Source organism: Oryza brachyantha, chromosome 11 (assembly GCF_000231095.2).
Source record: "Oryza brachyantha chromosome 11, ObraRS2, whole genome shotgun sequence".
Lineage (NCBI taxonomy): Eukaryota > Viridiplantae > Streptophyta > Magnoliopsida > Poales > Poaceae > Oryza > Oryza brachyantha.
In genome coordinates this window covers 2,228,062-2,252,137 of record NC_023173.2, presented here as the reverse complement: position 1 = coordinate 2,252,137, position 24,076 = coordinate 2,228,062, and the positions used below count along the sequence as shown (strand labels likewise).

Sequence of the window (24,076 nt, the reverse complement as noted above, 5' to 3'; positions counted from 1 at the left end):
TCGTGCACGCGAAAAACAAGAGAATATGGGGTCAGCCTAACGCGGTCTCTGTCCGTTAAAAAAAGTATTTCTACTATTTCTAGTGTAAATATTTTGAAGTACTACTTATAATATTATTTACTTGTCTCATTAATCGCTTGTTATTTAAAATTATTCTTATTTTATCTCCATTTATCCTATAACCACATTTATTCATGATTTATTAAACAACACCGGATAATATTGTCTCAACAATAACTTTCCATTTGACTCCTTATTTGTTAAGGTGTGCCATCATTTTTCTTCTCGACATTAATACATACTAAACAACTAAAAATATGTATATTTTGTAACGGAGATATTAATAGTTTAGTATATGATCTATATCCAAATTCATAGAACTACATGTTGCATAATTGTGCACTAGATTGTTATACTTTGGATTATTTTACCTTAACTTACTACTAGTAGTGGTAGGAGTATACTAAAATTCAAATATAACTACATACGTAGGAGTATAGTAAAATTCAAATATAACTATGTATTTTTTTATAAGTATATTAAATATTTTATTTGAAATTTTGGTGAGATATATTTATTAATTCATCTATTTTAATATGATATATGACACACAAATTTATGCAGGATTATATATTTTAGTTCTAATTTTATCCTTATAGAATTTCTACTACATATACCATTGGATAATATAATAAAATTAGATCCGTTGGATCCTAAGCAATCGAAAGCTCATAATTATTCAAGTATATCTTTAAAAAATCATATATTTTAGATAGAGAGAGTGGACGATAGATTTAACAGTTATACTTATATCCACTTAATTGCGTAGCCCTTTTGATATGTTATATAATTCTACTGCAAATTAACAAATAAATGGACGATATGCCCCTTCATTTTCCTTGCACTTGGTTGCTTTGTTTTCAGATAAACACACGGATAACGGATAAATGATCGGTTTGTTGTTCATTCAGTGGCAGACAACGTATCTGTTAACTGTGATGCGCTTGTAATGGTCTTATTAATCTTAAGTCCTGCCGGTCCAATCTTCAGAGATAATCATAATCATAATTGTTATGTGTGTGTTTATAGAGATAAGTGTTAAATGTGTTTATGAGCACATCCGTTTTTACTGTGGTTCAAATAAACAATCAATTTATTTATGTGAAATAATTATAGATTATATGTTATAAACCTAATAAATTGCTTAGAATAAGTGGTCTAAATAATACTGATATACATTTTTTTAAGAAATCATACTTTCGAAAAATGACATAAAATAGTTGCAGCCTAATAATCTCTTTACAATGGGGGATAAGGCCTGATTGAGGCACTCTTTGTTTAGCCTTACACTTATTGAATTAAGCTTTTTAAGCCGACTTTTCGGCTTATATGATTTATAAGCTTATAGCTTATAAACTTCAAATTTAATGGTGGAGTGCTACCTCTACTCCAAATAAACCAAAAAATCTACTTGAACGTAGCTTTTGGCTTATATATAGTTGTATAAGAGTGACTTATGGCTTAACAAACCCCAATCAAATATTGGTTTTATGCTTTTTAGTTTAAAATATTGCTTATAAGTACAAATAAAGAGGGCATGAGTGAGCTCCTACGCAATTCCTTTCCGTGCTCAGTTTTTAACCAGTTCTCTAGGTTATTGACCTGTGCAAATTAACGTATTATATATGAGATTCGAAATTCATGTTCAGTCATAGCACAAGTTTTCTTTATCCTCCCTTTAATAAAAAATATTTGTCGGTTAGAATAAGATTTGGTCAAAATTTTAAAATTTCAACCATCAATTATTTCTTAATGATTCATTTAAATACAAAATAAATGATATATCATAGATTTTTCTCAAAAGGTATAATCACAATATCATAAAGTTATTTGATTTTATAAGTTTATTCTAACAAAAAAATTGGTTGTCAGAAGTTTGACTAAATCTTGTTCTAAATGAAAAATATTTTTGACCGGATGGAGTATTATATTTGTGTTTTCTAAATACTCAAAGATTTTAGACAACCACTAGCTTAAATTTTGGCAGTTTTACTCGGCCCGTGTTTAATTGTAGACATATACATCATGTCCTGTAGTCAATCCTATCTTGCATTGAAATATTGAGCCAGAATTTTTGAATCAAAATTCTTTGAATCAAGATGCATTAGATGTTCCCCGCAAAAAAAAAATGCATTAAAAAATCTTTGAATCAAGATGCGTTAGATGTTCCCCGCAAAAAAAAATGCATTAGATGATTTAGTAATTTTCCTTCTTTGATACCCAAAATTTTGTTCTGATGTATATAGATTGCCATTTCTCTTTATAAAACTTTTTGCAAAGCTTTTGTACAGCCAAAAAAAGAAGTTCTTTCAAACAAGACAACCCGGATAACATAGAAAAACTTGCAGCAATCGGAATGTCCCCCCAAAAACTCAGAACAATTTGGCTACTTTATGATTATATTCAAACATACCCTTGGTATTTGGGAGCATTTACAATGATGCCAATATGGACCTTCAAAAGGAGGCAATGGAGTACAAATTATGCGGTCGTGTATGCTTTTGAGGGGGTGGTGGGGTAGTTTTCAATTTAACAAACATATAGTATTGTTTTTCATAAAGGAGATGGAGGAAAAAAAAAAGAAAAGCAAAGGCTAAACCATTCAGATGGCAGAGGCTGCTGTCTTTGCTTAATTGAAACCTTTTCCAATAAAGCTGTCTAAGCTGAAATGGATGTTTGGAGTTGTTTAGGGTTAAAATATTCATTGTTAACTCCTCTCACTTTTTTCTCTCTGACAGTCAGATTAGTTGGCTCATGTGGGTAGATAAGCTTGATTAACAAACAATAACTGACAAATGGGCTTTTTAAGTCTGTAGTGACCTACTTGTCAGTTAATGCTGATGAAAATTTTCAGTGTATAAACCGCTTTTTTGCTGGATGAGATTTTTGTCGTTTGATCTTGTTGTCCCTTTGGGAAAGGGTTTGGCCTTGGCTGTTGAAAGATGTTTTGTTTTCCTTGTAACCACTGGGCAGTTTCTAGATCAAATTTATTTTAGTACAATATTTGCCAAAGTAGCTCATGGGAAATTGTGAGGACATTTTGTTCAAGATGCACCCATAAAACTAAAAGAAGCATCCCTTTCATGTGTGATGTTAGAGATTTGGATATAAAGTGCAGAGTTCTTGACCAGTCCAACAAATGTGAAAGATGATGTTCAAACATTGAACCAAAGATTGTTTGCTTCTCCTTTCAGCCAGAAACCTAAAAAGCTTATGGGATGGGCAAAGGAGAAAAGAAAAAGGCATTACTTTTGTGAATTATAAAAAAAATAATTAAAGAAAGAGTTCCCACTGTTAGCTTGGAAGTCACAAAACAAAACATGCATCCATCATTGAACACGTGGCATTTTGTTTTGTTTAATAATAGATTGCCTAATCCAATCCAATATAGGTGAAGGATTAATAATCCAAGAAATCCAATCCTGGCTCATTAGTGGAGGCTTGCGTACTAATCCTAATACCTCCAATGTTCTTTGTCGAATGTGGGAATAGTCTCTAGAAGTTTAATTAACCACACCTCATGTGAGTTAAATTTGACTCAATTCTTTAACCTCATTGAGCTGCATTTGGGAGGTGGGTCGTTAACCGGCGTGAAAAAAACGTGAAAATAGATTAGTACGTGATTGATTAATTATTAATTATAAAAATAAAAAATATATTAATCTTAATTTTTAAAGCAACTTTTCTATAGAAAATTTTCGCAAAAAATACACAGTTTAATAGTTTAGGATACGTGCGCGCGAAAAACGAAAGAATCTAGGGTTGCTAACGGGGAAACTAACAGCGCCTGATTCTTGTAGGATAAAATAAATAAGGTGGTGTTTAGATTGAGAAAATTTTTGGAAGAAGTGTCACGTCAAATGTTTGACTGGATGTCGGAAGGGGTTTTCGGACACGAATGAAAAAACGAATTTTACGGCTAGCCTGGAAACCGCGAGACGAATCTTTTAAGCCTAATTAATCCGTTATTAGCATATGTTGGTTACTGTAGTACTTATGGCTAATCATGGACTAATTAGGCTCAAAAGATTCGTTTAAAGATTTCTTCCATAACTATGCAATTATTTTTTTGTTTATTGCTTTATTTAGGTGTCTAAAAATTTAATATGATGTTTTTGAAAAAAAAGTTTGGGAACTAAACAAGGCCTAAGTAGTATAGGACTCCAATAGTTGCACACCTTATCAATCAAGGGAAATGGTTATTTATGGCTGGTCCATAAAACATGATGAGAGAGTGAGACAAGCAGTACAGGGAGCAGCAGCATATCGCAGAATGTAGATGAATGAGCTGTTGGGTGCCCTGATCAAGAGGGAATGCAAGGGGAGGAGGAAAGGGAGATGTTGAATTGGCTAGGCACCAACCCACTCAGTACAAGACATGATCTGTATGAGAATCTTGACCTTGGCCTCTTGCAAATCATACAAACCCTAGAGAGAGAGGCTAGGAATTGTTTCAATTATTTTTTCTGAAAAAAAATTGTGAAGGCTGCCTGCCTTGCTTTGCCCCCACCAAAATCTGATGGTGATATTGGCCTCAGCAAAGGGGCACAGATGGATCAGCGGTGACACCAGTGAAGTTGGGTCCCCCTCCATCTCTCTCTCTCTTCTTAACATCATTTGGCCAGTACCACCAACGGTGTACAGTAGCATTTTCAATCTATATGGTTGGGGAGCCATGTGGGATATGCATGCCACATTATCACACTGTGGACATTTCATCAAGAATCTAATAGATATAGCCTGTTGTAAATGTTTGACTAGGGCCCCATTTGCACCATTGCAGGAATATCACATAATTTCATAGGAATCTAAAAAAACAATTCATTCATTTTATTGTAGAGGGTGATGGTTTGACTTTTTCTAAAAAAGCCAAATAACATATTTGCCAACAAAAAATAATCTTAAATAAAATTTTTATATACGTATTATTAACCATCTAAAAGCCAAGGCTAAAAAATAAACTTCGGTGAAAAAACCTCACAACCAACTTCAAATTGAAGATTGAAAATCGAACTTCTGTCTTATAAGTATAAGCAGAAGCAAAAAGATGTGACGATAGACTGAAATAATTTATGTGTTCCGATCAGCTCTACCCTTACCTTATTTTGAAGTGCTCACCACCCGTGTAGAGATCGCAGAAGCGTAAACACTTTTTTTCATTATGTAAAATTTTAGATATCTAATCCTTTTCAAGTGGACTGTCAGAAACGCCAAGCCACCTTTCTTCTGATTGGTTGTGCGGCTGCATTCAGCACATTGTTTGACCGGAGCCTTTAAGAATTAATTAAAATAAGATCCTCCCTAAATTGTTTGATCTTTTCACATTTTAAGTATGAAACCTACAAAAGGTTGTGCCAAATTATTTGTGATGGAAGGATACGTAGGGCTCTTGAGCTCATTCATAGTTGCAGGAATGGTAAAAAGATGGTGGATAAAAATAAAGTAGCTTATACAGTTGATTGGCATGAGGGATCCATGTGACCACAAGATGGGGGTGCTAGCCTTTGTTCTACTCTCTCTGTCGCTCTACCGATTAAAGCCCTAATCATGGTTGGCAAGAAAGGCATCAGGATGAGGAAGAGGGCATAGTTGGTACCAGCTACATTCTCAAACCCAATTCCCTTTCTAGCTCCTTTACTTTCCCTTTTGTTTCTTCATACTACCTGATTTGTTTGTTGGATAGAGAACCATTTCGTAAGAATTTATACATTATTCATACATAGGTAGTCTTCAGTTTCGGGATGAGAATTCCAAAGTTAAGGCCTTTGAAATGAACATGGGATTTTACAAGATTTTCTATAGAAATTTTACATAGGAAATACTTCAAACTGTCTAGTGGCCACAAAGCAAAACCCCACGTCTCTTCTATGCTACATTTGTTGGCCTTGGTGAAAGGAACCAGATCCTTAACATAATGTTCTTTATTTTTTTATTTTTAGAGAGATATATGTACACATATGTTAGCGACCCACCTTAGACCATACCCGTACCCGTGACCTAGTTAGTAGCCATAGCTTATCAGAGCTGATGTGACTATAGGACCATGGTTTCATGAGGTTTCACATAGCTTTGCGAAACTCTAGTGTCTCAAACATGCTTTGTGTGAGGAACTACATTTTATGTGAGATATAGAGACCATGTAAAACTTATTTATTGAGCCAAGCTAAGATCATACTATATTAAATGGATTAAAAGGTTATGAGCTAAGAGCATCCTGAGCAAATCGGCTATCATATCCTTCATTCTGAAAATAAAGAATAGAGAGTAAAAGTTAAACTCCAACAAAGCATTCATCCCATCTTTCAATTTTGGATGTCAACCATATTAGAAAAGAGAAAAACCATATTCAGATATTCTTTTCATCCTCCAAAAAGATATTAAATGCCATATATAGATAATCTGTTGGAGTATAAATAGATATGAATATGAAGAATGAAACTGTTTTAGACAATTATCCAAATAAAGTTATGGATGACCAAATTTAGATAAGCTGCTAGAGATGCTCCAAGACAGCTAATTATATTCGGAAAGTCTACAGAAGACCAGTGAGAAGGGGTAATGTTAGTCCGTGGGTATAAAAAGCCAGCAATGACGCTGAACAAGTGAACACAGTGAAGAGAGAAGGATAAACCCAACGTCCCATCCCGCCATCTCTTCCTCTTCCACTGGCCGGTGCAACTACTTATTATTACCACCACTGCTCCTCTTCCTCTTCCATGGAGTACTACTAGGATAGCAGCGGCAGTAGCTGCCTCTATCACGAGCTAGATCATGCCTGCCCTCACTCACCAACACGGTCCGATCAAACATGCAGCTCCACTCAACAAATCTCTCTTCAGAATTTGATGTGCAGAGGGAATCAAGTGAAGTAGAAACAGTGGCATTTTGTTCACTATAGTTGCTGCAAAGGAAAGGAGGAAACATCCATGCAGGAGTGTACTAACCCTTCAATTAGTAGGCCACAACAGACATTAGCACTCTTAATCATAGTACATTAGACATTAGTGCTAAGCTAGTCATGTGATGGAATCAGGTCTTGCTTAGTTCCCAATTTTTTTTTCCAAAAACATCGCATCAAATTTTTAAACACTTAAATAAAGCATTAAACATAAATGAATCAAAAAACTAATTGCACAGTTATATAAAAAATCTTAAGACGAATCTTTTAAGCCTAATTAGTCCATGATTAGCCATAAATGCTACAGTAACCAATATGTGCTAATGACGGATTAATTAGACTCAAAAAATTCGTCTCACGGTTTCTAAGCTAGCCGTGAAATTCGTTTTTTCATTCGTGTCTAAAAAACTCTTCCGACATCCGGTCAAACATTTGACGTGATACTTTTCTCAAAAAAATTCTCAATTTAAACACCACCACCACCAACACAAGGGAGTACACATATTATTATGATGATAACAATAAAAATACAAAAAATGGATGAAGCAGTGTTGCATTTGCAGCACATGGTCCTCTTTATCACATTGCATGGCAGATTAGAGCAGCAGCAGGCAGTACAGCAACGAATCACCTCGCATCAACACGAAGACCCTTGCAGTGCTACACACTACTGCTACTAGTAGCTGCTGTGCTGAGGCTGGCAATGGCAGAGAGAGAAGGGCAAAGGCCCACATACACCCCACGTAGGCCTCTGCCACTGCCAGTATGGGGATGCCATTGCCATGCGGATAGCTGGACATGGATGACATGGCATAGCATTGGCCTCTCCCTACACTAGCACTACTTCTTTACAACTAGTATACAACTAGCATGTATACTCAAACAAAGTGCTGTATGTATTGTAGATCAGACAAACATACAATGTGTACCAAGCTCTTTACCAGTCATGGCTCATCGATGATGGTAAATACAAGTAGATGGATGGATAAAAAGGTAAGATAGAGCCTAGAAAAGCAGCAGCAATTCATGAGTGCGACAGTGCCACCACCATTGAGATGCACGCATGCAAGGAGCAAGCGCACGCACAGGCACAGCACTGCCATGGCACTTCTCTTGTGCAAGCACAAGGGGAGGACATGGCGTGGGCTTGTAATACCAAACAGCAACAACCATCAGCCAACTTTGGTATGGTAGCTGACAGAGATATGCGCATGCATGCATGTTTGATCAATGCCGGGAACACTACTCAAACTCTGAAATCTGAACAACCCTGCTTAGCATGAAGGCCAGTGAAAATGGCTCTTCTATCTAACACTACATGTAGTCTGTAGTAGTTTGTACAGTACTAAATAATGGACAAGATTGCCTTTGGCAAAGGGAGGATAAACAAGAAAGAAATGGAACACTAGTGTTACAAACAAATTACAGAGCTATCTATGCGCTAAGTAGTACTAACACGTATAACTTACCAGCCGTATATGGGGTTCTGTACCTGTGGCGGCAAGAGGTGGAGGTCCAAACTATGTTGCTTGTTGTAATTGAGGGTGCCGGGTATTGCTCCAGTTGACAGCCTGAGGAGCTCATTGCCCGTGAAGCAGTAGTGGGCGAACGCCAGCCCACCATCTACTATGCCTGACATGTTTGGCAACGAGGCTGATTTTTTCATCTTGCTGTCTCCACTTTTACCACATCCACTGGTGCTGGTGCAGTCCATGTTGCTGCTCAGGACCTTGTCCAGCTCGGAGTGCTCCATGAATCTCTGTGTTGCGGCCTCCCAGGATAAGTTGTATCTCTGCTCGGGTGTGAGGGGCTGTGGATCACGGGCCATTGCTTCCTTCACTTTAGCGACGAAGTCCTCCGATGTTTTGTATGTCAAACAGTTCGGGAATGACCTGAAGAAATCATTGGATGGGTGGTCTGCGCAGACAACAAACTTGCCCATTGCTAATGCCTCAGCAGTCGCAGTACAGAGGACATCACTAATGCTTGGATTTATAAAAACTTTGTACCTGAAAGTGAAAAAAGTACATCAGACACCTTCAAATCAGTGATATCACAGATGTAGGAAGATGTCAGGCAGTTGAGCAGCCTTGGTCTTTACCCATGAAGAGAGTCATCCGCATGATCCCGGCCTTTATGAAAGTTGAGGTTTAGATTCAACTTCATGGCAGCTGATTGCACCTCATGTGAATCTTCACCATTTCCATATATGTCCAATTTGAAACCTTCCAAATCACTCTTGTGTTTTGCAAACAAGTCTATCAATTCTCTGTAACCTTTGGCCCAGACCATTTTGCCTAGAAAATAAGCTCCTTTAGAGAAGGCCTGCTGGCCAGACTCCCTCTCTGCTGCTATTCTCTCTCCAACTTCAAGAAACTTGGGATTGACGCCATGTACATTGCAGATCATGGACTTGGGGAGATCTTGTGTAGCTCCTGACAGTCGCAAAACCTACATTGAACCAACAATCAGTTCACTAGGGAAAATCAACTTACATAACTTTTGAATACCTCTGCTCTTAAGTCTTAACTACAAAATAAAAATGTTCACATTGCCACAATTGAACATTGCAGTGACGCAGTGGGCCATAGTACGCTGCTTAATTGAGTACCTTATGGCAATAAGCTCTGGCAACCAAGTTATTGATGTGCTTCACAAAAAAGGCTTGAATAGCACCGTTCTTCTCCCTCTTAATGTATTCCAAATAATTTGTATGCACAACACCGACAACATGATTAAATTTATCAGTCCAACGTTTCCCGTGATGGTACCAGTTCAAGTGCTCAGGCTCTTCCAAAATAGCAATATCAGCTTCCTTTGATGGTATAAATTGCGATGTGTCCCCCGCAGGAATTATGCTTCTCCGTTCTTTTTGAAACTATATTTCGCAAATAATCGAGATTAGACAAGTAATGAACACAACATTGCAAGATTATTTACTTGTTCTGAAAAAACAATCCTTACCTTTCCAGGATAGAATGATATTTTGAAGTCTGTCTTGAAACCAACCCTTTCCTCCAGCCAATTCCTCATATAAGCTTCTTGTTCTTGTGGAGAACTAAATGTCATGCTATTGGGATAAACAAGTTCTTGATCTGACTTGCAAAGCCAAGGCACCACCAAGGTTACATCTTGCTTGGAAGATTTAGCCAAGTAAGCAGCACGAAATAAAGGATTTACAGCTGTTCCAGTCATCCAAGGAAGACTGGCAGTGGTGACTATTGCAACATGCCTCTTGTCAGCAGTTTCATATTTATGCCCATCATTCCAAAATCCACCTTCATAATTGTGTCCTGTACTTTGCAAGACACTAGCTATTCTTAGGTCAAGTTCATCACCAGCATTGTCATTACTAAATGCAGATGGTTCACTTGCTGAGAATGAATTATATGTAAGGTGGTCCTTGCGCTTGCTGCATAGAGATTCCACTAGCTTATCGCACACATCTATACCATATGACAAACAAAAAGTCAGTACTGATTGCTTTAGGTAATATACCAAGAGTTCACCTAAATCTAGCGGTCAAACTTCATACCTCTTTTTATACCAAGTTGGTCAAACAATGGGCCAGATTGCTTTAGGAAATATGCCAAAAGTTCACCTAAATCTAGAGGGGGAACTTCCTGCATTACAGCAGCACTGATTAAAGCAATGAATAAAGCACACAATGATATGAATACATCAATGCTCTTAAACCATGTTCACAAGATCATAAGGTGGAGTGGTTAAACTTTTTCTTTAAAGATTTGATGTTCAAGTTTATTTAGATAAAAGGTTTAATGAGATGATATGATAGAAATATATCTGAACAATGATTTGTAAAACAACCATTATATGGCCTTTCTTCTGGAAACAAACAAAATTCTACCTGTTCAAAATTAGTACCACATACACGTGAGAAATGAACTGAAGGCAACACTTTGCAAAATTATTTCCTTCATATTAAAAACATCCCTTCCTAATCAGTATGGAAACTTTACAAGGAATTCATATGGGGAGAGGTAAATTCCTTGAACTGACAAACAAACACCAGTACATGAGAAAAATGGTCATGCTTGAATGCATAGTGCAATAGGATATGAAATCAGATTACTACCTCAGCAGATTCAGGCACAAAGCTCATTGATTTCTGCAATGAAAAACAGAAGGTGCGTCAATAGAGTGGGATCATATATGTGTTTCAATCAGTAGATTACTAAGAAGGCTATAGCATGTAAACAAGCCTAATTAAGATTTGTACATTTAGAAGCAAGCAATAATAAACAATATTGGATAACCACAAGCTTATTTTTCAACGGCTGGCCCTTGTAAGGTTTCAACTCTACACTAACACCACAGTTAACAATAAGTTAACAAATACAACTTCTGATATTTTGAAACTGAAAAACACCATTGTCCATAGCAAAACCTCCCAACACACTGTGTACATGGCCTGGGGGACAGGGCTACTGTGTTTAACATGATCTATTTTGCAGCCCATGTACTCCCTTTTGAATCAATATAATTCATTCATATGGGCTTTGCCCTATGTTTACTCTAAAGACAACCATACATTGAAACATCAAAAACCTCAGAGATGATCAGATTTTTAGGCACCATTAATTCACTATATAGAGTACAGAGCAACCATTGTGAGCTTTGGGATTTCTCTATTGTATGGTATTATTTTCACTAGTTTATTTAGTAGAAAATTTAAAATTTGAATTTCGTCAACCTCAGAAAAACTAAGAAAGATAAGCCATGCAACATCAGTATTAAATTCTTCAGTTGGTCAGTCTTCGGCTAACCCGGCTAAAATATTTATTCCACAGCTCTAATATGCCTAAGGCTTGCTAGTGCCCTTGTAGCCTAATTTGTTCCAAAGATTTGACCTATCTAAGATTAAATGGATAATGTATTGGCTAGTTGCTGCTGAGATAAAATTGAACATCACGTTGAAGTTGTAAATCCTAGTTTTGAAAATAACAAGTTATGAAACATGTAATAGCTAAGCTACAGTAGAAGATGCATAGTTTCATATTTACCAAGTCTGTCATGCGTTAACCTGCATAATTCAGTTGACAACCCAATTCAACTTGATCATCCTGCAATTATTTTGACCTAAACTGTAAAACTAAAACTCAAATGAAAGCCCAGTTTGAAGGGATTCATGTACAGAACGCCTGGAAATTATACCTGGAGCAGGCTACTCAATTAGGTGAGATTCTGAAGCTACAATTTCACCTCTCTTATCGATAGGTTTAGCTAGATCATTTATAACACGACCCAAGTAAGCCTTGCTCATGGGTATCTGAGCAATTCTTCCTGTTGCTTTTACAAAATTGCCCTCTTGAATCATCAACTCATCGCCCATTAATACAATCCCAACATTTTTGGATTTCAAATTCAGAGCAGTACCCTAGGCCCTTCTGCCAATTCGCCTGACATTATTTCACCAAGACCTAAAATACGAGAAAGCCCATCCCCCACTTGAATTACGCGATCAATATTCTCAATCATTACTTTCCTATTATATTGTTCAATAGGTTCGCGGAGAATTTTATGAATTTCGTTGAGATCAGCCTAAATCCCGGAACGAAAGACATCGTGAGTGAACCTAACCAAATCAACTCATTCGTTTGATCATCCTACTCGATTTGAGCTGTATTGGCTATGGTGGTGATGCACTGCTTCAGCAAAGCCTCCAGGAAGTATCGAATCTCACCAGGCTGAGCTTGACCTTGTGGAGCATGTCGGTGGCCTGGCCCTGCCTCCTCCGCTCCAGCTCCCTGAGGCGCGCCTTGACCATCCGTATGGGCTCCCACTCGGCCTCCACCTCCTCCCACCCCCACCTGCCGCCGCTCCTCCCCCTCCCCACCACATCCGTCCCCACGAACGCCTTCCCGATGGCCGACAGGTCCAGCCGCGTGGACGCCGACGACGAGTAGGCGCGCCGCAGCCGCGCGAACAGCTCGGGCTCGGGGACGGGCGCGGTGAGGAACGTCTCCAGCTCCCCCGCCCGCGCGCGGATGAGCCGGAGGTCCTCCCGGATGCCCCGCGACAGGAAGGACAGCGCCCCTTCCCCCGCCGCGGGCGCCGGCCGCGTGTCGACGCCGTAGCTAGCCATGGGAGAGCGAGCGGCGCTAGGGTTTTGGCCGGAGAGGAGGCGGTGGAGGGGTAAAAGGAAGCGAGGCCCCCGCGGCGGAGGAGAGGAGGGAGAGGGAGAGGGAGAGGGAGGGAGATTTGGTGGGGCCCACGCGGCAGGTGAGGTGGCAGATGCGCGGCTGCGCGTGCGCCATCTGAATCAACGGCCAGGATTGGCGCGCGCTGTCAGGCGATGGGAGGATGATGCTGACATGTGGACTCGTACCGGCCGTTGGTAATTTGGTCAAACACATGATAATCACATTTCGCATCGGTGCGCTTTAATACTTTATACCTAAACACTGCAAGGAAAATTGAACTACTCACTTTACTCCGTATTTAATAAGATAATGCCACTGATTTTTCCTGGCATGCCTTTAGTAATTCGTTTTAATTTAAAAATTATATAATCATTTATTTATTTTGTTATAATTAGATTTATTACTAAATTTATTTTAATTATTATTTTTTCATATTTTTGTAAAATATAAATAATCAATTATGTACCAAAAAGTTAACAGCGTCATATATTAAATAGGGAGAAAAAGTTAATAGTGTCGTATATTAAATCGGGAGAGTATCAAGCTAGTAGAATAAAAGAACTTAGAAAACGAACAACAAGGAACAAGTTTATCCGTAATTAGGGGAAAAACGACCATGGAAATCTTATTGGAAAGGAACAGGTTACAACTGAAGAATTTTATCAGCGTGTTGTAATGTGAAAAAGTGACCAGAAACTGGAGGCTTTTATAGGCCAAAACAAATCCTGAATTTTGCATTTGAGTTCAGGAAGCAAAATTGAGACACAAAAGTAATTCGAGTTTGGTTAGCGAAACACGAGGCTTATCGGCTACGAGCAAAAGACAGACATGAAAAACACATCATTTGGATGTATTCGGTCAGAAAACACGAATGATACAAGAAGACTGCAAGCAACGCTAACATAGTTTTGCACGGCAGCTTAGTTTGGAATCATGCAGACTTTCACCTCCAGATCCATCACAAGATCGAAAGCAACTGCTGTGTTCGGTTCTTGGCAAAGAACCAGAACCGTTGACACGGGGATCCGGATCTGGTACATTCTCAAAAGGACTGTAGCTGTAAACTGTGGAAAATGCACGGTGCAAAATTTTCGCCAGAAAACGCCATTACAGTCGAGTTCATCTTCAGTATTTCCTTGGCATGCAGCTGGTTTCTTGGCCGCCAACCATGTGTTGCTGTTTCTCAGTCATGTACAAATGTCGGCATCAGCATAGCTATGTCTGGCACAGGAAAGAGTTGCTCTGCCAGCCGTGAAAAATATAGCTCTTTTCTTCATCAAGACTCAAGAAAAGATTAAGATGGAGATGCACAGCTCCTCTATTTATCTCCTTATCCTGCCAGTCTGCCATTTTGCAACATCAGACTACAACTCTTTGTCTTCTGTCAGCATTGCTATCAGAATCTCTGAACTCGTAGGAACAACTCTGTATTCTTTTACAGCCATATCTAAGTTATCTGAAGGATCCCAAGAGCTCCAATCAAATGCCAGACAAGTGATTCACACCAGCACAAGATACGAAATCACAAGCTCATGACTACTCATTGCAACATCTGTTTTGTACCTCTTAACTACTCATTGCATAGTAGCAGGTACAATCCCACAATGTGAGATTTGCCAAAATAATATGAAGCTTCTTAACCTGATTCTGATAAATTTCGCAAAGCGATATCATATTCGACAAAGTCGTAATATACCTTTCCTGAGTTGCTATCCAACAAGTTTGACAGTTTTGCACAAATTGTGACAAACCCCGCTCTTAGCATTTACTCAAGTTTGACAGTTCAGTCTGTTAACTTGGCACCTTCCTGGTTAGAGCCTTTTGTTCTGCACTGTTGGTCCTGCTGTATCCATTGATGTCAGAACAGGCACAATCTATTCAGTGTGCACGATGCCAAAGTATGCATCCATACATAGCCAGAAGCCATCAGGCAACAACGAAATGACTTCAGTTGGTTGACTGGTTAAATTCACTGCCAAAATATAACCTTGTTAAATTCCTTATTTTCACCAGCTTGGCATCCAGTCCATTCACACTGTCCTTCATTACTTGAAACTCTGAGAACAACGGTAACAAGGGTTACCATCTTAACCATCCGTTTCTTATTTATGAACCACATAGGTCAGTAGGAGCATAGATATAAGATGATCTGAAGTGTTCATGGCTTCATGCGATGGTCACAACTCATCACACAAGCCCCGCATTTTTTTCTCTGGGCCAGCAGAAGTATGCCAGCGCCGTTTGAATTTCACAAGAAACAATTCAATTCCCAAAGAAACCTGAAATAATCTCCCCCACTCTGAAATGGAGCCTCAGACTGCAAACATTGCACTATCGGGGGTTGCTGCACTACAGAAAGAATGCGCTTGAAGAACAACCATGTCCAGCATCCTGTCAGTTTCTTATCAGCTTCAGTTGTCAGGACTTGTCAGCTTCAAAAAGACACAGCAGTGGGAGGCTGAGACGATTTTAGGTTGAACTGCATTGTGCAGTCACTATACTCAGACTGTAGTGCAAAGCTCACGCAATGCCATGGTGGCGCATCAACCCGTGCACTCTCTCAGCCACATCGACGCGGCCGTGCACCCGGCACGCGGCGAGCAGCGCCGCGCATATCACCCTGTCCGGGCGCGCCTCCATCCGCGCCACCAGCACCTCCGCCTCATCGACCTCCCCGGCGCGCCCCAGCAGCTCCACCATGCACGTGTAGTGCTGCAGCGCGGGCCGCCTCACCGTCGCGAACACCCTCCTCCCTTCGTCCACCATCCCGGCCCTCGCGCACGCGGCGAGGACCGCGGTCACCGCCTTGTCGTCCATCTCCTCCCCCTCCTCCGGCCCGACGAATAGGCCGAGGACCTCCCGGCACCGGCCGTGCGCGGACATCGCGCTGGCCAGCGCCGTGCGCGCGGAGAGCGTCCGCTGCTGGGGCGGCAATTCGTCGAACAGCTTGCGCGCGGAGGCGAGGTCGCCGCAGGCGGAGTAGGCGTGGATGAGGGAGGGGGCCAGCACGGCGCTTCGGCGCAGCGCCGCCGCGTGGAGGGACGCCACGAGGGGGAGCGACGGCAGGGCGGCGGCGCGGCGGAGCAGGACGGCGTAGTGGCGATGCATTACCGCCGGGGTTGCGGTGCGGGATTGGGCTGTCGTCTCTACGGGGCTGGACTCCCACGCCTGCAGACTACAGTGACGCGAATTCGCTTACGTCAACTTCGCCCGTCACGTGTTCCTGACAATCTCTACGAGAAAGATTGAGTAAATTGGGTAATCAACGCATAAAACTAGTGTATCGAGGGCAGTGTAAAGGTTATTCTGGTACTTGTCATCTTTCGATTAATGAGTAACTTACATATATAAAATTAGAAATTATATCCATCTCTGTTATAAAATTTGCTCTCACACTACTTACGACCGACCACACTTACCTCGAGTGAATTGATCACTCTGTTAGTCAACTTGCACACCATCACAATTCGAACCCATATCTAAAGTTTTGGTGATTAATGATGATATAATTACTCGGAATCATCGTGTTTGCCAAGTGTGAAATAAGTTTTTATTTCATGATAATTGAATGTGCTACAACAGTATATCTGTAAACCAAAATAACTAAATGTCCATGCTTAGCTACCTGTCTCGTAAGTAGCATCGTTGCATGTAGTCTTTACTTTTCACATTTTTTATATTATATTGATACTTTAGTTGGAAGGAGCTTAATTTGCGAATCTTACTTTTTTTTCTTCTTTTGCAATGCACGTGTGGTTTAGATTTCTTCCATCTAAGTACCAACATATATTGTTCATGACTGGAGTGTTTTTTTAACAATATCGAACGTCATATCATATATTGAAAATCCTAAAAAAGAAGGCATACTTTTTCCAAAATAAGTAAAAGTTGCTCTTCTCCCATTCATTGTTTTGCTTGAATCCAACACATCAAAATTTTAAAATCTCATTCCCGGTACGCTAGAGTTAGGCCTTTTTTTTAAGGGGAGTGAAGAAGAATATGAAGATGATTATGCAAAATGAGGAGATTCATTAGTGAATGCTCAATTAAATATTGCAAACCTAAAAGTGAATTAATGTAATTTAAAAGCAACTTTTAGATAGTTTTTTCTAAGAAACATGCAGCTTCTAGAAGTTTGGGGAGCATACTCAATGGGAAGACAGGAGTTTCCACCCCTTATGGCAGCAAGGAATGCACCAAGGGTAAGAAATTATTCGACTCTCTTTTAGCCACACTGAACATGCTCTATCGATTTCCCCCTCTTTCACCAAAAATGGTTAACTAGCAAGCAAAAATTTTATACTATTGATGTAACGCATAACGCTCGAAAGGCCAAATTGATCGTACCTTATCTTGGACCATACCAAAGTAACGGTTTGCGTTATGCCCTTGATTTGCGCAAAAGGATTAACCAACAATACGCCACTCAACTATTGGATTATTCTAAAAACACATTTCACACCTCTCAACTATCAAAACAAGCCAAAATACCTCCTTAAGAGAAATACAACACGCTTTAAATATTTGTTGTTTTTTACCTAGGTCTAACAACTTATATAGCTTGGTAACTACTACTTTGTTCCAGAAAAAGAGGATTTCTAGGCTTTTAGGTCAAACGTTTGACCATCCGTCTTATTTAAAAATTTTATTGAAAAATTAAAAAAAATTAGTCACACGTAAAATATTATTTATGTTCTATCATGTAGTAACAATAAAAAATATTAATTATAAAAAAATTTCAAATAAGACGAAAGTCAAAAATTCAAAAAAAACACAGAAATTCGTTTATTTTGACGGATGTGGTAAGTGCCATACAAGTAATAATTACTCTTATTTGTATTTCAATTGTCATTAAACATATAGCCATATATGGTAAAGTGGTTGTGTGGTATTATTTATGGGAAAACATATAGCAGATATTCTAATGAATCATATAGGCTATATTATGAAACATATAGCCATATATGGTTTGAAGATGTGAGTTTGGTGGTGGAAACAAATGAAGCATAGTGTGAGTGTGTAGTGAGGACTTATTAATTGTTGTTTCTACATAAGATTGATTTTTGCAAGTGATGTTGACACCACTTATTAGCATAAACAAAGTCCATGGTGAACCATTCAAAAGTCGGGTATATTTAGTGTTTAGATAAATAAACCAGTAAACCACCAAAAACTCAAGAACTATAAAACGAGAATAATAAAACTGCAATTACAATATGTTGTGCGAAATATATATTCACATGATTGAACAATGACCTTAATAGAGAAAATGTTGGTAAGTGGATGTGACACAGACAAGATACAAAACTAAGCTTTCATTACCAGGTGAATATGGCCTTTTTCTCAATTGCTTTATAGCCACAAATTGCTCTATTGTTTATGTTTAACCGAATGAAAATAGGTGGGGAAAATTAAATAATTGAAATCGTACGTAGAAGTCATACTCAAATAAATTAATAGTTAAAAGATAATAAATGCATTTGCATCTAACAAATATGGTGAGCATTTAATTCCTTATCTATCCATGCATACAACAAATAATGCACCTGGATGAAAAAACATCAATAAATATGCACATATCTTTGTATAAATAACCGACCTGCTCAGTTTAATCTCTCTCCAAGAAAATAACAAAGTCATCGACGCCATGGACATGCGTGCTTTTTTCCCCTTCACTGCTCACCCGTTCCTCTACCACTACCCATCAGCTTTGGTAAAGATTTTGTTTTCCTTAGAAATCTATTATGATTTATATATGCCTCAAGATTTTGATGTTGCATTGGTCTTAGATTTTAATAAAATTAGACTATTCTTTTGTGCAGCCACATGGATTTGGCACGCACGGTGAACTTCTTATTTGGGTGTTTAATGGAGGCAATAACACAATGGTGCAATTGGTCGCTGAATCAGGGCAGTGGTTCAACCTCCCACCATCGGAGATGCAGGTAACCAGCTAGCTAAAAGAAACCACATAGTTTATTTTGTTAAAAAAAATAGCCTCAATATATTCTATTGTTTTTCTAATCTTCCCTTGAAATTATGCATGCATCTTTTTGACCTTTTGAGATGTGTTACTCAATTTGCAAGTCAACTATGACTTAAAAAAAACAGAATGATATAATCTATTTTTCGAACAGCCATTTGGTGCAATAGCAATCGATATAGAGGTGTTTCTCAGAATGAATGGTGGCACTGATACGTTTTCGCCAACGCCTTCATACCCTATGGATTACAGAATGGATCAAGCACCCATATCTGTCCCGCCCGTGACCCCATTGACCACTGAAGAAGGTATTGCATGTAACTCTTTCCAAACAATGTTAGAATTAACAAGCACAATGAAATATATTTATATATTATAAAATTATGTGTATTACATTTTTGTCAATTCCATAGTTCATATATAGTATTTAGTAAATATTATTGAAAAAACACTACTCATGAAGATCTATGTTCTCATTTGTAGATGTGAGATCACCTGCTAATCAAAGGTTTGAATTCAACACAACTTGTAACAACATGGAAATAAAGAAGCATGATGATGCTTTGGCAGAGGCTAGTCCTAGCAAACAAAATGAAACAAAGCCATTGCAGAAGGATAAGGGGTTGGCAACCTCCGTTGCGAAGGAAGACTACTTCCCTGAGCTTGCATTGCTGCCAGATGAATGGGAATATTGATCATATTTCATTATTCCATTATGTTTTGTCTATGGACCATGTTATAAGCTTGTAGCATAGGAAAAACTTGTAGTTGTTGATGAATAATAAGCTTATATTGCAACAAAAGATCTCATTGTGTTTGTGATTGTACTCTTGCACGCATGGCGGCACACATCTTGTACTCTGCTATCATGGGGATATTAATAATTCTCAACACAATTTTTACTAAAATTAGACTATCAGAAGGCAAAGAGTACGTAAACTGTGTTTAAAAAAATCCCACAGTCCTATATATTTTACCTTCCATTCTTTATTTGATTTTCTCTATTCCTACATTTTTCCTGCAATTTAATGGTTCTGCTATCTCCTAGTTCCTCACCTTCTCATCTTTTATGTTGCTTGTGCTCCTCAGTCCTTCCTAAAGCCATTGCATGCAATTTTCTTGACTCCTCCTAATTCCTCAACTCTACCAGCCACATATACTTCTATGAGGTCTACAAATATTGTTCTTGAGCATCAATCTACCTTACAGTGCACAAATTTATTTTACTTGATCATAACTCATTCATCATGGAATGGTTTAGATCATCCTATTTTGATAAAGGATATAGTTTTATCCTACTCTTTATCAACTCACAAGACATTCCATCTATCCCCACAAATCACCTGCACCAATAGCCTAATAGCCCTGGGCCACCGTACATAGGATGCACTCCTCCCTCACACTACCCCTAAACCAACGCCCCTCGCCAATCCCTATAAACCATGCCAACCATCACTGTTTCCCCGCCATCACCAATTCACCACCGTGCCCACCTCCTCAAGCTCCCTCCTGCATCTGCCGACATGCCTCTACCTTAACGTCAATAGCCTCTAGATCGCCAAAGATGACAATGAGGCTGCCTCGTTGTCCACTCCTCCTAGGTCCCCATAGCTAGGCCACTATCATGTTGCCCTCATGTGCTGTCACTAGATCATAGTCTCGCTTCTTCTCTATCGATGACCTCTAGACCTCCTCGATGTCCTCTCCATCTATGCTTCCAACTCTTACCTCCGTCTTTAACCACCATGCCCCTTCAGCTGGTCTCGTAGTAATGGCATTGTTACATCCCCATATAGATCATCATCAGATGACGAGGTGGTTGGGTTGATATTTTTCTCTCTTTTATTTGGTTGGATTCAGAAGTGTGAACGATTGGTGAAAAATCGCATTTAAGGCCGGGTTGAAGAGAAAGGTGAATACCTGCCAGCAAAAATGGTATCTTAGCACATGGTATTTCTCATGGACAATAATTGTGATTTGTATGGGTCATGGTGTATTCATATGTGCGTGAATCTTGATCCGAAGCTTCATCTGTGGCCACTACTAATTCAATAGTCTCCATGGATGCGGCCAAGGAAGAAATAAGTCAAGTTGTTGCAGATGGTATATGAACTCTTGTGTCTTGTCCTTGCGGGTGGTTTTTTTTTTATGATTCATGATCAAAGCAGACTGGTATATCATATTTGATTCACGAATAAGGTTTTGTTGTGTTGATACCGTCAATTTGTAACAAATAATGAAATTAGGATAGGCTCTGTAATAAAATAAGATATTTGATTTTTTTTTAGATCTGATGTTACTGGGTAAAAGTAGTGAACCATGGGAAAAGAAAGTATTTTAGCACAACATGAGACGATCTTTGATATTTTCTTTCAATGTGACTGCTTGCTGGTCATCACCATACATACCGTAGCGCTATCACGGACAATGCTAGCTAGTAAGATCATGTGTAAGAAAAAATCAACCCATATATATCGGCCGATGATATGATAAAAACTGAGCAAGTTTGTGTTGGACTTGTACCAAAATTCATATAGCCCAGTCTAAGGTCCAAGCGTGTTAATTCAATGCGTCGGTGGCAAATACTTGATTATGCTGTAGTCAGAAATTTTTCATTGGATATTCCTACGACACAAGTCAACATCACAAATCAAAAGTTTTAAACGCTACATATCACAAATGCGAGTAAAATTTTAATTAAAAAGTAATACATGCAAATATATAAATAACATAGGTGTTGTCTTCATAGACCAAAATAGAGGTAGTCACACGTTCACCTGGACTACCCCTAGCTACGCACCTGAATCCATAGATATATAGTGCGTGCATGATCGATCCAAGTTTCAGATGCGAAACATGGATTGGTCATGGCGCGCACTTAGCTTGAGGCCCATCATCCTGCGGGTCCGAGAGATGAAGTGGTCCCGGGGCTTGATGGCGCCGGGAAGGTGGCCGATGACCGTCATGAACGGCAGCTCCGACAGCGCGTCGCGGCGGCCGAGCGTGATGGTGATGTTCACCTTGGACGCCTTGTACCGGTGCAGCTTGTGCTCCCTGCTCTCGCCGCCCTTCACCAGCAGCTTCAGGTTGCGGGACACCACCATGGCGTGCCGCTGCGCCAGGTACCCCTGCTTCGCCTCCGGCACGTCGGTGATGTCGCCGATGGCGAACACGTTCCTCAGCTTGCCCACCCGGAGGTGCTCGTCCACCACCACCCTCCCGTTCTCGTCGACGTGGTCGCCGAGGAACGAGTCCCGCAGCCACCCCGACGCGATGGGGCGGCCGGTGCATACGAAGTGGCAGTCGGCGGCGACCGTCTCCCCGGCGGACGTCGTGAAGACCTTGTCGTCGGGGGAGACGCCCGCGGCGGCGACGTCGACGGTCTGGTCGAGCAGCACGGTGACGTTCTTGGAGCGGAGCCACTCCAGCGCCTTGGCCGACGCCTTCTCGCCCATCACCATCAGCAGCCGCGGCCCGCCGTGGACGATGGTCACGCGCTTCTCGGGGTTCCCCATCACGATCTCCGCCGCGAGCTCCACGCCGATGGGCCCGCCGCCGACGACGAGCACGGACTCCGCCGACGCGATCCGCGCCTTGTCCTGCTCGAACGTCTGCAGCCGCTCCTCCCGCTTCTGCGGCCGGTTGCACATGCGGCCCGTGGCGACGACGAGGAAGTCGTAGGCGACGGTGCAGCCGACGGAGGTGAGCACGACGGAGTCGTCCACGCCCACCGCCGACGCCGTCACCACCTTGGCGTTCGTGAGGTACTCCGTGTGCGGGATCACCGTGCGCTCCACCGCCGCCGGCTCCATCTTGGCGCGCAGGTTCGCCCACGGGATCTCAAAGTACTCCTTCCTGCATCATCCATCCATGCACGCACACGCGCAGCTCGCCATTGATCATTGCATCCATCTTGAATCAAACATAAGCAATGGCGATCACGTACGGGTCGATGAGGACGACGTCGGCGTGGTTCTGGAGCGTCCTGGCGAGGAGGGCGCCGGCGATGCCGCCGCCGACGATGACCACGCGGTCGCCGGTGGATCGGAGCATGGCTGACGCCGCAATTGATCACACCAATTGATCCAAGTGCCGCCAAAAGGAAATTCTGCAAATTTTGTTGTGTCGATCGGTCGACGAGCTCATCCTCTCCCTGTGTCGATCGGCCTTTCAGATTTCATTATTACAAGGAGGATGCCTCACCTGTCAGAAGATGAACCCACCTGTCAATCACTTTGCTGAAAATAGGAATGTTTATTTTTGCCCTCCAGACGGTAATTAGCCATCTCCTCTAGCTGTCTACTTCACGAGGAGGAACAAAACTAGACTTTCCTTCTGTGCCCTTGCTTCGTCACGGGATTAAAAGAAATAATTTCATATAAAATTACATTAAATCATATACGTGTTTCATGCTTAATTACATAATTTAATATACAATCAAATCTGATAAAAATATATACTCCAGATGTGGGGCATTTAACTTTTTTGTCATTTTTAGAAATGGATGATAACATATTTGCAATTCGTTGTCTATGACACATAGACTCTCATGTATTTATTACATGTGGTTCCAATAGCAAATCTGATGAGATTATTATGACCGTTGCGCAAGCCTGATTTGGCCCCGCGGCAATTGAGCTTGTCGTCGGCCGTACTTGTTTTTGTTGGGCTAGAAAGTGACCGGTGGATCGCTCATTAGATCATGGCCCATCTGACATGGGTTAGTACAGGCCAAAATTTTGTGCGGAGCTGTGGTCCTCCTCTTCTGAATTTATCAGTGTGGGGCCATTTCCAAAAGTACCAGCGACCACATTGAATTTCCTCACAACTGTAGTTACTCAAAAGGAAACAATGGGGCTAGAAAACATTCAAGACAATTAATCCGAAACAAATTAACCATGAAAACTAGTAAAGTGGACATAATTCAACTGGTTATTTTACTTGCGGTGGAATTCGAATCATAGGTTTAAT

General features: G+C 40.4%; 3 protein-coding genes across 4 annotated transcripts; all 3 read right to left on the bottom strand.

The window, feature by feature from the left end:
• Positions 1-7,437: 7,437 nt before the first annotated feature.
• Positions 7,438-13,118, bottom strand: LOC102713684 (digalactosyldiacylglycerol synthase 1, chloroplastic-like). Its single transcript, XM_006663170.3, has 7 exons — positions 12,663-13,118; positions 11,055-11,087; positions 10,494-10,581; positions 9,923-10,404; positions 9,570-9,836; positions 9,060-9,409; positions 7,438-8,967 (listed from the first exon to the last, which is right to left on the bottom strand). Exons 1-7 carry the CDS (start codon positions 13,062-13,064, stop codon positions 8,424-8,426), a joined length of 2,166 nt encoding a protein of 721 aa, XP_006663233.1. The 5' UTR covers positions 13,065-13,118; the 3' UTR covers positions 7,438-8,423.
• Positions 13,119-14,761: 1,643 nt separating this feature from the next.
• Positions 14,762-16,332, bottom strand: LOC107305281 (putative pentatricopeptide repeat-containing protein At3g13770, mitochondrial). Its single transcript, XM_015842429.2, has one exon. It carries the CDS (start codon positions 16,228-16,230, stop codon positions 15,643-15,645), a length of 588 nt encoding a protein of 195 aa, XP_015697915.2. The 5' UTR covers positions 16,231-16,332; the 3' UTR covers positions 14,762-15,642.
• A 5,130-nt stretch (positions 16,333-21,462) lies between these two features.
• On the bottom strand, positions 21,463-23,318 carry LOC102701113 (ferroptosis suppressor protein 1-like). Of its 2 annotated transcripts, XR_005812797.1 has the most exons (3): positions 23,052-23,318; positions 21,629-22,960; positions 21,510-21,539 (listed from the first exon to the last, which is right to left on the bottom strand). XR_005812797.1 is itself a non-coding variant. In XM_006662689.3 (2 exons), exons 1-2 carry the CDS (start codon positions 23,156-23,158, stop codon positions 21,949-21,951), a joined length of 1,119 nt encoding a protein of 372 aa, XP_006662752.3. In that variant the 5' UTR covers positions 23,159-23,318; the 3' UTR covers positions 21,463-21,948. The 2 variants fall into 2 exon arrangements, 1 of the variants encoding a protein (XP_006662752.3); XM_006662689.3 differs by having other exon boundaries at positions 21,463-22,960.
• Between the last annotated feature and the right edge of the window lie 758 nt (positions 23,319-24,076).